Consider the following 16,606-nt stretch of genomic DNA (forward strand, 5'->3'; position numbering starts at 1 on the left):
CTGTCAGTTGTTCGGAACTATCATCACCATTGACGTACCTATATCCCAGGACTGGCCTTACGGGCATGAATGGGGCAAGTACAGCGGTGTGACACCGCTACAACGCGATTGGTTGATGCGTTCGCATCACGCGCGCGATTGTTCGCAACTAGTTGCGTTAGGTATTACAATGCTCCCTATTTTAGATAAAATTGCAGAAAAGTATGTGAGTAACGAGATACACAATTTTTATAACAAACACTCTATTATTTCTGCTAATCAATTTGGATTTCAGCCCAATAAAAGTACCTCTCTGTTACTGTCTAGGTTTACTGACGAAATAAATCATCACCTAAATAATAAATGTCATGTGTTAATCATTTTTATAGACTATACTAAGGCCTTCGACACATTGCGCCACGATACACTGATACAGACTGGAGGAGACTGGCATCCGGGGACAATTGCTAGATTGGTGTGGGAACTACTTGCGTAACAGAATTTACCATGTTAAGGTATTGGTGACAGAGGGCACAGCACAAGGCTCCGTGCTCGGCCCACTCCACTACTTAGCTTACGTAAATAATATGGACAATTGTATCAAAGATGGTAGTGTGTACCAATTTGCGGATGATACTTGCCTCATTGCTGCAGATAAAAACGTAAATGTAGCAGAGAGGAAATTGCAATTTGACTTTAACAACATATGTAGATGGTCTCACGACGCAGGGCTGGTCCTAAATGCAAATAAAACCAAATTGCTTCATATACATTCTAGCCAATCAAGATCGGTGAGAGCAGTAAGGATTATAGGGCACGATCACCAGTGTCTACACTCTCTCCCGAATGTTGACCAAAGTTGCAAGTGTGCGCCTTTGGAACAAGTTTGTAAACAAAAATATTTAGGTGTCATGATTGACAACCGCTTCAACTGGGGTGACCACATTGACTCAGTTTGCACTAAATTACGAGCTGTAATGGCAAAAATATATATTCTACGAAATAGAATTCCATATAATATTAGATTGGATGTTTATAATGAACTCGTGGAAAGCATTATTTCCTATGGGTTAAGTAGTTATGGCCGTACCTTTAAGTCATACCTAGACAAAATATATAAGCTGTAGGTTAGGCTGCTAAAGTTAATAGTACCCCATAAAATTAGAGAGGATCGTGTGTGTGATAGTGACCTGTTCACTTCATGTACGGTCCTACCGGTTCTCACAAAATTTAAATACCATATGTTAAAAGAGCAATACTTTAGAAATGAAATCCAGCATTTAGTCTCTCATCCAATAAATACGAGGCAAGTAACAAATCAAATGCTTCGTAAGCCCCAATTCAATAACTTTTATGGCAGAAGAACATCAGATTATATCATACCAGATTTAATAAATAAGTTACCTAAAGAATGGAAAGATAAGATAACACCAAATAATATAGGAAATATTCTTAAAAAAGAAATGCTTAAACAACTAAATTATTTTTAACTAAAATGCATAATTATGTTATTCCATTTAGCATAAATGGAGCAGCCTGTACCGTGTATGCGCCGACCGGTTCTTGTCTTGCTCGGCCGGCCGGTGTGATAACAGATGCGCTCAGTTTGTAATTTTTTGCAATAGTTATATTCATTATGCTGTTTACGAATTAGATGTGTTTTTAAGTGCCTATTGTATATTTAATTATTTAAGTACTGCGGAATGGAGTATCGAGACAAACCACTGTGGTTTAACGATGCTTTTGGATCTAAATATTATGTAATTGTGATTTATCTGTAATAAAAAAAAGGGGTAAGTAACATTCCATTTATTTTCTGACCGCAGCTGCACTACTCGTACTGAACGCGTCGCTGTTACTGTCAATTTCCATAGTAAAATGAACAGTAGTGCAGCTGCGGTTGAAAATGGACTGTCAACTTTAGTCTGCACGATTGGCTCGAATTCGTGAGTGACACCGCTGGGTTAGAACCTACATACCATTTTTAGGGTTCCGTACCCAAAGGGTAAAAACGGGACCCTATTACTAAGACTCCGCTGTCCGTCCGTCCGTCCGTCCGTCCGTCCGTCCGTCCGCCCGTCTGTCACCAGGCTGTATCTTACGAACCGTGATAGCTAGACAGTTGAAATTTTCACAGATGATGTATTTCTGTTGCCGCAATAACAACAAATATTAAAACAGAATAAAATAAAGATTGAAGTGGGGCTCCCATACAACAAACGTGATTTTTGACCGAAGTTAAGCAACGTCGGGCGGGGTCAGTACTTGGATGGGTGACAGTTTTATTGCTTGTTTTTTTTGCTTGTTTTGCTCTATTTTTTGTTGATGGTGCGGAACCCTCCGTGCGCGAGTTCGACTCGCACTTGGCCGGTTTTTATTTTTAGCATTAGAAAGAAGGTAAGCGATCTTGACATGTCTTTTAATGTACTTAAAAACGTTTTTTAAAAATCAGTAAAGCAGAAGAATATAAATGTCCGCATTAGAATTTAGATTCATAATTGTTACATATTTGCCATTATTTATTTTTTAAACGTGTTTTTCAATAAAAATACACGTCAAGATTGTTTACCTTATTTCTAATGCTAAAAAAACGAACTATAGTGCCAGCAAGGCCCGTCCTGAGATATACGTCAATGATCATCAACTTTTGCGTTTAACTGTACCACAGATTACCAGTTCGCCGGACGATATTAGCCTGTCACAGTCTGTGACAGGCTGATATCGTCCGGCGAACTGGTAATCTGTGGGCCCTTTAACGAATAATTCCTAAAAGATCTTACTAAGTCTGGTTTAGCACTTGTTTGTTTCGCTTGCGATACGATGCGGTAAGCAATTTCAGTAACACCCCTAAACGCACGAGATTCGCCGTGAAAGATGGCCGACTCGGGCGATACGTGTGTGTTAAGCTCGCCAGCTCACAAGGCGTTTATCTTCTTATTAACAAATATAATAAATACTTAGATACAGCTAACTGCTAATTGCATGGACGCATTAAAAATTAATTCATATTAATAAAACCTACCTAATCTTACACTACCGTGTGTAAATTATACGTGTGATGTGAGTAAATGGCTTCTCGTACTTTCAGTTAAATAATGTAGGTGACTTATGAATTATAATAGCATTTATGTATCTTAGCTCCTAAGTAATTTCATTTTATCAGGCGCTAAAATACATGTTTTAATACACTATTATGCACCTAGTCAAGGGGGATTGTGGCAAAAATGCCAGTGTCTCAAGCTCAGGTTTTAACTAAATAATTAATTAAAAATTAAAAAACACGACTGCAGTTTAAAAGCGAACTGAAAAGTTAAAAAGGACCCGTCTTCGGCCTTTATCATTTAGATACTTGTAATATTTTTCTGTGCTTAAAGAACTAGTAAGCATGGACGCGAGCTTGCGTGGAAACGATCCTCTCTCGGTCGCGTCGAGCCGTCGGCCCCTAATTGGAGCTTTGGCCTTCGCCTTCGCTATTAAGAAACTTGGGGAAGTTCCAAAAAGCACGCACCTGCCTTACGCTCCGGGCCTCCGGCTCTACGCGGAACTCGGCCTTCGGTTCTTCGATGCTTGGGAAAGTTGGAAGCACGCACCGAGCCTGGCTCCGGGCCTTCAGCCCGACTCGGAGCTCGGCCTTCGGCCTTTGCAATTAAGAAACTTGGGGTAGTTCCAAAGAGCACGCACCTGACTTACGCTCCGGGCCTTACGGCCCTACGCGGAGCTCAGCCTTCAGCCTTCGTAATTAAGAAACTTGGGGAAGATACAAAAAGCACGCACCTGGCTTACGCTCTGGACCTTAAGGCCCTACGCGGAGCTCGGCCTTCGGCCTTCGCAATTAAGAAACTTGGGGAAAATACAAAGAGCACGCACCTGACTTACGCTCCGGGCCTTACGGCCCTACGCGGAGCTCGGCCTTCGGCCTTCGCAATTAAGAAACTTGGGGAAGATACAAAAAGTACGCACCTGGCTTACGCTCTGGGCCTTACGGCCCTACGCGGAGCTCGACCTTCGGCCTTCGCAATTAAGAAACTTGGGGAACTTACAAAAAGCACGCACCTGACTTACACTCCAGTCCTTCGGCCCTGCGAGGAGCTCGGCTTTCGGCCTTTGCAATTAGAATACTTGGGGATGTTGTATAAAGCGCGCACCGGGTCTGTCTTACGCCCCGGGCCTTCGTGTAGGGTATGCTGCCCGCCCCTCAACCTATGAAGACAGCTCAGAGGAGGATGTCACGCTCATGGAGATACAGGAGGCTAACCTGAAAAGGCCGAAACGTAATAGTGACGAGGACGCTCCTGAGCGAAAGAAGAGCACCGCTATAAGAGGTCGGGCAAAGGGGGCCTATGTTGGCCTCCATGAGGCAAAAGCCCGCCTCCAAGACATGGAGTATGAAGAATTGGAGAGGATGCCCGGAAAGGAGGCCAACTATACTCCACACAAGAAACGTGGTGGTGCCTCACAGTTGGTACCACCGGACGTAACAGCCCAGGGACCCAGCGCCGACGATGAGCAGAGTCAGCAGAGTAATAGCGCTAGGGGAGATCCTGTGGCCCGGGTGCGACGCTGCGCAAAAACGGTAATGGAGGAGGCGGTGAAAAGCGTCAACCTAAAAGGAAGTGTATGGGGGAGTATAAACAGGGCATGTAAGGAATTGATTGAAGTGGCGGACTCCTTAGAAGAGACGGAGATTGTCCGCTCCTTAAGAGCGGACAATAAGAGAATGAGAGAGCAGCTAGCACAACTCCAGATCGAGACCAAAGCGCTGCAAAGAGCGTTCTCGGAGCGACAATCACTGGCTCCGAGTCTTCCCGCGGAGCCTACTGGGGAGCTTAATATGACAAGGATGATGCAGGAGATGACCACATTAATGGATGCAAGCCTGGGGAAATTCAAAAGGGAAATGATCGTTACCCTAAGGGAAAAACTCAACGCTCGCATAGAGGGCATTGAACATCGCCTTCTGCCTGAAACCATTCTGCGGCCTCCACTGGCCTCCGATAAGAGGATGCTCCAGGACTTGGAAGAGACGGAATACCAACCCGATGAGCCTAGCGCCCCAAGAGTGAAAAAGAAAAACAAGGAGGCATCTCAGCCGGTCTCCCAAACGGCGTCTAAACAAACACCAGGGGTGGCACCCCGAGTGGCGGAAAAGCCGCAGCTGCCACCGACACCGGCTGGACAGGGCAAAACTAGACCTGTACCTGCACCAAAGGTCAAAAAAACCCAACCGGCGGTCCCTGCTTATAGGGCACCAAGGGAACCGGCTCGTCCCAATGTTCCGCCGCCTGCACCCCCACAGGAAAAGTGGACCACAGTGGTCAAGAAGAGCAAGGGCAAGGGCAAGGGCCCGGATCCGAAACTAGTGGCTCCAGCTATGGTGGCAGTCGTGGTAGCTCTCAAGCCTGATGCTCAATGGAAAAGGCCACCACGCTAAAACTGGCGGAACTCGGGGTTGATTACCTCAAAGTGCGCAAGTCGGCCACAGGGGCGCGAATTATTGAGGTTCCTGGAGCGCAGAGCAGCCAGGCGGCCGACAACCTGGCAGACCGGCTCCGCGGTCTAGTGGGCAACGTGGCTGAGGTATACCGGCCAGTTAAAAAGGCCGAAATAAGGATCTCCGGCTTTGATGAGTCCGTCACCCCGGAGATCCTAAAAAAAGAGGTTGCCGCCAGCGGTAAATGTCAAGAGGAACAGGTGACGGTTGGAACAATAAGAATGACGCGTAGTGGGACCGGCTCAGTCATCGTACGCTGCCCACTAACAGTGGCTAAAAGTGGTCGTTACGGCAGGACGCATTATGCTCGGGTGGTCAGCGGCACGTGTGGAGGCTATGGAACAGCTACCCTTACGCTGTTACCGCTGCATGGGGACGGGACATACGAGGCCTTTGTGCCTGTCTCCGGTGGATAGAGGTAGCTGGTGCTATAGATGCAGCAAACCTGGCCACAAAAACAAGGACTGCGCCGTGACGGCCCCTTGGTGTGCCGTATGCCACCATGCTGGACTAAAGGCGGGACAAGTGATGGGCGGACAAGCTTGCACCCCCCCACCTGTTAGAGGGAAAGAAGCCTGCACTGCTGGTCCTGGAGCTGCCGCCGTGGCCGCCCCCTTGAATATACCTGAAAATCGGACGGAACAAGAAATAATGGAAATTTAATGTCACAAATAGTAGATTTAGAAATACTCCAATGCAACGTAAACCACTCCGCTCATGCACAAGATCTTATGATCCAACACATGGCGGAGTGGGAGGTTGCTGCGACTGTTGTAGCAGAGCCGTACTATATCCCTGCGCAGTCAAACTGGGTTGGCGATAGGGATGGACGTGTAGCTATAGTGGCACCGGCTTTGGGTGGTCTGCCCCTCTCCAAAGTGTCATGTGGCTCTGGATACGCAGTGGCCAAACTGGAGGACATTGTACTAGTTGGTGTTTACTTCTCCCCTAACAAACCACTGCGGGAGTTTGAGGCTTACCTGGAGAGGCTCGGACGGGTGGTAGTTGGCGCGGTTCCCTCTCCCATAATGGTCCTGGGAGATCTTAATGCCAAGTGCGCTGCCTGGGGCTTCCCTAGGACTGATCCCAGAGGAGCGGTACTCCTCGACTGGCTGGCTGGACTTGGACTTGAAGTGATCAACCGGGGCGCAGCCGACACTTGTGTGCGTCCCCAGGGGGGATCAATTGCCGATATCACACTGGCTTCCCCAGTGACGGCAGCACGAATAGCAAACTGCCGAGTACTAGAGGACACGGAGACCCTCTCTGACCATCTGTATATCAGAATGAGGGTCTCCAGAGCCCGGCAAAACCAACAGCCTAGACCGGCAAGGGAAGCGGGGAGACTACCGAGATGGAGCCTGGCCTCCCTAGACCGTGAAGCGGCCAGAGAGGCAGCTTTAGTGGAGGCAAGGTGGGGGCGGCAATTACCCGAAGATGCCAATGCAGACAATATGGCCCTTGACTTCCGGGCATCCCTCACGAGGACTTGCGACGCCTCAATGAGAAGAGCGGGACCACGATCGAGGAAAAAGGCCACTTATTGGTGGTGTCCGGAAGTTGCCGCTCTTCGGCTTACCAGTAATGCGGCAATAAACACGCTGCCGTAGAAGACGGCACACGCAGGAAGAGCTGGACGTACACTATGCGGCGCTAAGTGAGACCAAGAAAGCCTTAAACCTCGCCATAGCCAAAGCAAAGGACACGGCGCACAGGGCCTTTTTGGCCTCTCTAGATGAAAACCCATGGGGGCGGCCCTACAAACTTGTGAGGAAAAAGCTTCGTCGGGCCGCTCCTATGGACGCAATGGAAATGGGGACCCTACAAAATATAATAGAGGGACTGTTTCCTCCAGCCCCACAATTCAACCCACGTGCAATGGTGGTCCCCAGGGAGGAGGAGCCTATTGAGCCAGAGGAGGTGCCCCTTGTCACGGAGGGTGAAATGGCTTATGTGGCCCAAAAAATAAGGGCCAGCAAAAAAGCCCCTGGCCCAGACGGGGTTCATGGAAAAATTATTCCCATAGTGATGGAGTACCTTGGAGACGGCCTAAAATCCATTTTTGACCAATGCCTAAAAGATGGGCAATTTCCAAGATGCTGGAAAAAGGGAATAGTTTGTCTCCTCCGGAAGGAGACTAGGCCGGCGGATTCCCCATCCGGATGGAGGCCCATAGTGCTGTTAGACGAAACCGGGAAGATGCTCGAGCGTATAGTAGCTTCCCGGATCTATAAGCACTTAAATCAGACGGGTCCAAATCTTTCGGACCGCCAATATGGGTTCCGCTATGGCAGGTCCACTATGGACGCATTGGGGGCACTTCGGGCCTTCTGTGAGGATGCCCAAAGGAGAGGGGAGGGAGCCATTGCGGTGTCGTTGGACATCGCCAATGCATTTGGTACCCTCCCGTACTCGGTGATTCGGGAGGCCCTTAAATACCATGAGGTGCCCTTATATCTGAGGCGAGTCGTCGACCACTATCTGTCAGATAGAGTAGTGGTCTGTGACACTCCTAATGGACGGTTGGAGAGACGGATGGCCTGCGGTGTTCCCCAGGGGTCGGTTCTGGGACCCCTGTTATGGAACATTGGCTTCGACTGGGCCATTCGTGCAGAGCTACTCCCCCGAATGGCCCTCATGTGTTACGCTGATGACACAATGGTGGCCGTTCGGGGCAAGGAGCTGAGAGAGGCATTGCGGAGGGCGGAAGTGGCGGCAGACCTAATAATACTAAGAATCCGCCTCTTAGGACTAATGGTCTATCCCGAAGACTAATGCGATTGTTTTCGGGAAGAGAGGATGGAAGGTGCCCGTGGGTGCCTCCCTTAGAATTTCAGGCGAGGAGGTTAAGGTGACGCCCCTTATAAAATACCTCGGCCTCACGATAGACACGAGGTGGAATTTCGGGGAGCACTTCCGTCAAATTGCTCCCCGAATAGTGACGGCAGCTTCGGAGATGGGTAGGCTGCTGCCTAACGTAGGAGGACCCTCCCACGCTTGCCGGCGACTTTATGCTGGAGTGGCCCGATCAATGGCCCTCTATGGAGCTGCGATTTGGGCCGACAAACTAAACCGAGAAAATAAAGCCCTACTGCGGAGGCCCCAACGAGTTATTGCCATACGCGTTTGTAGGGCTTATGTGACAGTAGGCTGGGCGGCAACATGCGTATTGGCGGCCACCTCACCCTGGGAGCTGGATGCCGAGGTGCTCGCCGATGCGCATAGGCGGAGAATCAGGAGCAGAGAGACAGGTGCTCCTGAAGAACTAAGAAATGAGCGCAGAATGGCGATGAGAAGGCTGCGCGAAAGATGGAAAGCAGACCTGGAGGACTCTCCCTATGGAACCCGCACCATAGGGGCAGTCTTCCCGTCGCTAGATAAATGGCTGGACAGGACGCATGGTAGGGTGGGGTATAGATTGGTGCAGGTATTGACCGGACACGGCTGCTTCGGTCACTACCTGCACATGATTGGTCGCGAGCCTACACCAGGCTGCCATCAGTGTGGAGAGACGGATGACACGGCCCAGCACACCCTGGAGGTGTGCAATCGCTGGGCCGTGGAGCGTGGCGCGCTGGCGGTAGCCATTGGGACGGATGATCTCTCGCTGCACAGTGTTGTGGCGGCCATGTTGAACAGCGAGAGATCCTGGGAGGCGGTGGTCTCCTTTTGCGAAACTGTTATCTCGCAAAAGGAGGAGAGGGAACGGGAGGAAGACCCGAACGCACTTCCGATCCGGCGCAGACGATTGGGAAGGAGGCGCAAGCGGTTTGCTATTATGAACCGTGCCTTACCCCAGTAGGGCAGCGGGTAGGGGACCCGCATAACACTGCCTTGCGCGGGAGGGGGGAGAGTTAGTTATGCGTTTGCTGACTCTCCCCAAATCAGGTGTGTAGTCCCGGTTCGTTAACCGGGCCAGGACTGCCGGGGGGGTGTCGTGGTGACGTGCTAGCGACCCCATTGCACCCCCCCTATAGGGCATTGACGGAAACGCCGCAGGGGTTTTAGTGGGTATTCTCCTCCCCTCCCTCTGATTAGCAGAGGGAGTTACGGGAGGAGCGAGTCCCACATACCACCCCCCGATGGTCCTCCCCAGCCCGGGGGTGAATGCCAAAATGCATTTCCCCTGCGTCAAAAAAAAAAAAAGGTATGCTGCCCGGCCTTTAGCCTTTGAAGAAATGTAAATGTTTACAAAAAAAAAATAGGTTATTAATGACACTTTCACACTTTTTTCTGTCAAAGTCGGTGCAGAGTTAGCTTAGACGGACTCTACAATTCTATCGATTAATAAATATAAGTTATATGTACACATTTCGATTCCATTAGCGCAATTTGGAACATAGGTATTTGGCTGTTTTTAACACATGTGTTAAAAACTTTAAGTAGTATAATGTAATATGTACTATATTATGTTTTTTATGATCGGCGGTCAAAGCCTTCCTTTTATTATCCGATTCAATAATAATAAATGGTTTAATGGGATTTGCTTTTCTTAACATATTTTGAAAATTCTTACATTCTCAAAATTAGACTTTAACCAACATATTGCATATATATTATTACTCGTCTTTCAAAGCTCTACATTTTGATACCCTACTCGATAAGTTTGCAAGATATTTTTTTCTTAAGGTTGCCTATGTCACCGGGATGTCGTAAGGATTCTAATGATATATCATACATCTAAATCGGTTAAGGCATTCTAAAGTTATCGTGGAATAAAGAAACTCACACACATACTAACATGAACGCTGAAAACAATACACTCTTTTTTTTTGGGCAGTCTTGTAATAATCATTATTATCTACCTTTTTAGCTCATGAGAAACTTTCAATTCATAGGCTACTAAAGATACAAAATCCGCAGCAGTTTAGTCTTGCATGCTTAGTTTCAATGTTGCAAACTATTTCTGGGTTTTCATCACAGAAGGGTTCCAACAGAAATTCTGATAAAAAGGTCACTTGCACATGACATGAACATCTCTCATGAAGATCTCTCTTAGCCACATAGAACCTAGGTCACCTAGGTATACCTAGATAGGTCAAGAAAGAGTTAGTTCTTCGATGAAACCAGGAAAGCATTATCAATAATAATAAAAAAAATGTTTCCACGAGAAAATAAAACCACCGTTTTAAGAGTTTCAAACTTTTATTATAGACTTAAGTAACACGTTGAACGCAATTTTAAATATTTCTTATTAAGGCAACACTGTGTAGGTATCAGTTCACAATTTTCTACTTAAACATTCAATTTAGCATCAACAACTAGGTACTTAGGTATCTATTAGAAACGTACAACAGCTTAACTAAAATACTATCAATTTCGTAACAAAATTTTACAAATAATTAACATTATTCCTTAAATACATTTCACAATACTTACATGCAACACTTTCATTCAGGGCCCGGCCACATGTCAGCGGTGCGGCGCCGCCGCCGCCGCGCGGCGCGGCACCGCAGAAATCTGCGGCACCGCAAACCGCTCTGCGGCGACGCCCGCCGCAACGCAAAATTTTGCGGTGCCGCGCTGCGGCGCCGCAAAGCGGTGCGCGGCGCCGCGCGCGGTGCCGCAAAGCGGTGAGTTTCGCCGCGCGCGGTGCCGCCGAGCGGCGTGCGGCGCCGCAGATTTCTGCGGTGCCGCGCCGGTATTTTCTTTTAAAATGATTTGCATCTTCATTCATTTTACGAAGATATGGGTTCACCCAAAATTTTCTTTTCAATTGTTTTTTTATTTCTGCGCCTTCTTAATAGCGCTGGCAGTACACCGAGAAATTCATTAAAATGCTGCAAATGATGTTAAAGGTATGAAAATCGGTACGATTGATCTTTAGGACATTTGAAACAATTTGACCCGAAGCACCATTAAATAAAAAAAACGAGATGAGTTATCTTTTTTTGTATGGAATTTGAAAAAACTGTTTTGAAACCTATCGTGTGTCGTATTAAACGAAAGGGCTTTCTGAGCCGATTCTAAAAATATCATATCATTACATTTCAGTAATTTTTTTTTAATTATAATAAAAATAATTTTCAAAACATACCAAGTTTGGGCTTCTCCAGATACAATACCGTTCAATATGTTTTTGTAAAATATACCTCAAATTATACCTAATATCCTCATATCTAACCCTAAGAAAGCAATTTTGAAAATAATTACATGAAATATGTTTTTTTTTTTTAATTTTCAATTTTACAAAGTGTGATCTATGAATCTCTCAATTAAATATTTAAATAGAAAGCATAAAATTAATATAAGTATAACGGTTTTTCCAAAAAGTCGCTTATATCTCGGAATTTATAAGTCGCAGTAAAAATTATCTATGTAAGACAAACTGAAAAAACTCACCTTTTACTCATCTGTCAGAGATGACAATTAAAATTAGGTTGGCAACAATGTATTTCATACAATATTTTTTAAGTGGTGATTACACGAAGTATCGTAAAAGTACCAAAAAGATACTGCGTGTATGCATAAATACTTTTTTGGGGAATAGACTAAAGACTTGTCTTGACAACTATAACATAGGGGTTTAAAGGTGTGTAAGGTACGACCTTTTAAATGACAAATAAAGGTACGGGAGTAGAAAAAATTAAAACAAATAGGTATACTAAATGTAAATATTTTCAAAATTGCTTTATTAGAATTAGATATGAGGATATTATGTATAATTTGAGGTATATTTAACAAAAATAGTAGTTTATGTGACTGCTACATAATGAGAGGCATCAAAATACGAGTGTGGGTTTAAGAAACAAACGTTAGTGAGTTTCTTAATAGGATCACACGAGTTTTAATGCCTATATATGTAGAGTATGTACAGTTACATACACTACTTTATCTAAACACATAAGTACTTAAAACTAATTAAAAGATAAACTGTACGCCAAATTACGGGGAATGAAAACTTTTTTCACGCATGTCACGCATCCATAGTTTTTTTTAATTCCTAGACAAAAGAATAGAGTTCCTATTCTCATGTCACTCGAGATCAAATATCGTGCGGTTAATATTAAAAAACATACTAAACTGACGTTTCATATCGATAACTGTTTTAATATCTATTGATACTAGAATAGAGACCCACTTGAGTTTTGACTGCTGTTCCAAATTTAAACTCATAACGATACTAAAAATTTGTAACGTTATAACTACTTATAACATTACAGTACAAATTTTCCTACTACCACAGATAAGAAAGTTCTCATAGTAAAATTGGTTGTAATAAAGCTGGCCATTTCCTACGGTTTCTGAACGCATTATAGAGCACTAATGACATGTGTGTAGATAAAATTTTTAACGGTATTGTATCTGGAGAAACCCAAACTTGGTATGTTTTGAAAAATATTTTTATTATAATTAAAAAAAAATGACTCAAATGTAATGATGTGATATATTTTTGGAATCGGCTCAGAAAGCCCTTTCACATGATAGGTTTCTAAACAATTTTTTTTTAAATTTCATACAAAAAAAAGATAACGTCATAACTCCTCTCGTTTTTAGGGTTCCGTACCCAAAGGGTAAAAACGGGACCCTATTACTAAAACTCCGCTGTCCGTCCGTCCGTCTGTCACGAGGCTGTATCTCGCGAACCGTGATAGCTAGACAGTTGAAATTTTCACAGATGATGTATTTCTGTTGCCGCTATAACAACAAATACTAAAAATAGAATAAAATAAAGATTTAAGTGGGGCTCCCATACAACAAACGTGATTTTTGACCGAAGTTAAGCAACGTTGGGCGGGGTCAGTACTTGGATGGGTGACCGTTTTTTTGCTTGTTTTCTTTACTTGTTTTGCTCTATTTTTTGTTGATGGTGCGGAACCCTCCGTGCGCGAGTCCGACTCGCAATTGGCCGGTTTTTTTATTTATTTGTTGGTGCTTCGCGTCAAATTGTTTCAAATGTCCTAAAGATCAATCGTACCGATTTTCATACCTTTAACACCATTTGCAGCGTTTTTTGGCGAACCGCTATCGCTATAACAACAGCAAGAGCAGAACACGTGTGAAGGAATCCATGTCTGATTAAACAACTGGTAGTCGAATTTTATTCTTTACTATGCAGCGTGGCATCGCACGCGGCGCCGCACGCCGCTTGGCGGCACCGCGCGCGGCGAAACTCACCGCTTTGCGGCACCGCGCGCGGCGAAACGCACCGCTTTGCGGCACCGCGCGCGGCGCCACGCACCGCTTTGCGGCGCCGCAGCGCAGCACCGCAAAATTTTGCGTTGCGGCGGGCGTCGCCGCAGATTTCTGCGGTGCCGCGCCGCGCGGCGGCGGCGGCGCCGCACCGCTGACATGTGGCCGGGCCCTCAATGCGGTCCGTACAATTACAAACTAATCTTAATCGAGTGGTCAATTTGGGAACTAACGGCATCGAATACAAACTTTAGCGTGTCATCGACGGTCGCGACATTGTTGCTCGCAAAGATAAAATTGTTCAGCATTGTCATTCCAAATGTATACTGGGCTCGTGCGAGCCGAATGCACAAAAACCAGTCTAAGAGCGCTCTTCGATTACGCACACTTATTAGAGACTTCAAGGTCAGGTTACACTGGTATTTAAGACGCTTGACTCTACCGCGCTCGCGCGAACAATTACACAGCGCAGACCTATTTACAACGCTATGATACGTCAAGGAACACTGACCAGTATAACTCATGCCTTCAATGACGCACAGCTGCTATACATATCGGGATCCAGATATAGTAGATATTCGTTGTGAAGCGGGTCTTTGCAACTTGCTAATCGCATGGCTTGTTGTCAGGCGGAATGTTCAGTCGGAGCGGCAACGGCGCCAACGGCGTGGCGCGGCGCGCGGGTTATCGGGAGAGAGAAAGAGATGGAAGTAGTTGCTTAACCGTCGACGCACACGCTGCGCTCCACATCTTTCTAGTATTACATGGAACGTTTCAACAGTAGGGTGACCATTTTATTTGTTTGATCCGTCATCAAAAATTAAGGAATGTGTAGGTAGGACGAAATCACACATTTTCATTCTTAGGTACATACATAAAAAAAAAACTAAATTCTTTTCTTCACGCCTTCTAATGTTTCTTTGGATGTTAATTTAAATTGTAACGATTTCAGTCTTTTATCGTTATAATATTATTTTTATCGGTATCAGTCTCGTCGTATTTCCGTTTCACTTTTTCGCTCCTTTTCGTGAGAGTACATGAGGTACACATTACACTTAAAACGTCTGGGGAAATGTTAGGCTGTAATAATCTATCAGAGCAGAATAGATGCACATTCCTATTACAATTGGTACATATGTAGGCTGTCTTTATTTCAGTTTTACAAACATGACACCTTTTGTTCGAAGATTTGGGCGAATCATTGCATTGAACTTGCTTCTGCTCTTTTAAAATATTATTGTTTTTTGCGTTCACAATATTTTCGAATGGTGATAAAACGAGCAGCGGCTTATTCACATTAACTACGTTTCTGTGACTACCGCCTTCCATACGCCTCTTAAGGATATTAGGTACATGATTAGATCGTTTTTTCGAATCAGGTACAGTTGTTACAGGTAGTTGAGGTAGTATTGATGCAGATTCATTAGGGGCCTCGGTTATCGTTATCAAACAGTCTTCATCATCTTCGCTGAGGCCATTCTCTTGCAATAGTAAAACTTCTTCACTATCACCACCTAGTATTGTGGAAGAACTTGATTGACTATTATCATCTCTAGAGTTTAGACGAGGAGCAGTGACAGTAGCACTTCCGTTATTTAACCCAATTTCTCCAGGCTTCTCGTTTCCTTGTCGTTTGTCTTCTTTACCTTTTCCAGCCAAGGAACGTTTAAATACAGAGAAATATGGCGATGGTTTATTGAGACTCATTTCAGAGTTATTACTCCATTGAAGCATATAACATCCCATAGCCCAATTGCTGCTACCAGTCTCACTTTGCCATTTTCGAAGCATTTCTTTTACATCTAACGGAGTAATAATTGGCATTTTCACCGGCAACACCAGACGTATATTAAATTCACTGTGCGCAGTATTTATTATGCTCATTACTTGGTTGAAGAAGGGTCTATTGTACGTCTCTAGTTTCTCTGGTGGTCCAAAATCGAAGAATATCTTCAGTAATTCCATGGCTGTCTCTTGTACAGTGTCTGTCATGAGCGGTCGCAAAAGCAGGTAACTTGTAAACCTGTCTATATAACACAAAATATGTTTAAATAGATTATCTGGCTCTTCAGTCATATCTACTAAACTTACTTGCCCTCTAGAATTAAATATTCGAGCTAACCTTTCATCGGCTCGTCTTTTTGTTCTACCGTTGAGGTTGCACACTTTACAGACGACTAATAAAAAGTCAATGCTAGTCTTTGGCACGACGTATTTACCTTTTTTTATTGTGCTAAACATTTTCTCTTTTCCCCCATGTTTAGTCTCTAAATGAGCATCGACCAAAATGTCAAAACAGTCTTCCGCTGGCACGATTTGAACAATAGGATCATCCGGCAGTAATCTTTTACAAATTAATATTTCTTCACCATTTTGCTCAATAACTTCGTATTTGTGTACAACTTTATACTTCGCGTGCTCCGAAGGATGTCCGGCCGACATTAGAAACTGCCTCTCTTTTATAAGATTTTTTATTTTATCCACGACCTCCCGCGTAAATGGTGTCATTACAGGTAATTTCCTATTCGCGTAATACATTTTTACTTGATCCAAGTAACTTTTTTTCATTTCGTTGTAATTAAAATGTTCACTGGATTTTGATAACGCATACTCCGACGTTAGAACGTCCGCCATTTTGCGTGGAGCGCGCGGCACTGACTCGGAATGCGAGTATCGCGCAGTGCACGCCACGCGTTGGGCAATAACGAGACGACCATCTGTTACGCGCTTAGAGGGAACGAGACAGATAACATTCATTCGCGGAGCCGTTACGCCAAGGCGGCGGAGCGCGGGCGCGGCCATGAGGAACAACTGATGACGAAATAAGTCGGTCGGTTACTACCAAGGCCATAATCTACTCGATTGTGATCATGTTCGTTGCAAACGTTTTTATTCCATTGCGCGATTAACACGTATTGTTTAAATACAGGTTCAACTAAAGGCGCAAGGAGCAAAAACTTAGCATGCTTACTTATAAACCTTGTTGCTTTCTTTACAGATTTA

The 16,606-nt window shown here is 45.0% G+C and overlaps 1 protein-coding gene across 1 annotated transcript; it reads right to left on the reverse strand.

Moving 5' to 3' along the window:
• Positions 1-14,551: 14,551 nt before the first annotated feature.
• LOC134655456 (SCAN domain-containing protein 3-like) lies at positions 14,552-16,261 on the reverse strand. Its single transcript, XM_063510924.1, has one exon. It carries the CDS (start codon positions 16,235-16,237, stop codon positions 14,552-14,554), a length of 1,686 nt encoding a protein of 561 aa, XP_063366994.1. The 5' UTR covers positions 16,238-16,261.
• Between the last annotated feature and the right edge of the window lie 345 nt (positions 16,262-16,606).

The sequence above is a fragment of the Cydia amplana genome, chromosome 2 (assembly GCF_948474715.1).
Source record: "Cydia amplana chromosome 2, ilCydAmpl1.1, whole genome shotgun sequence".
In the NCBI taxonomy this organism is placed as follows: domain Eukaryota; kingdom Metazoa; phylum Arthropoda; class Insecta; order Lepidoptera; family Tortricidae; genus Cydia; species Cydia amplana.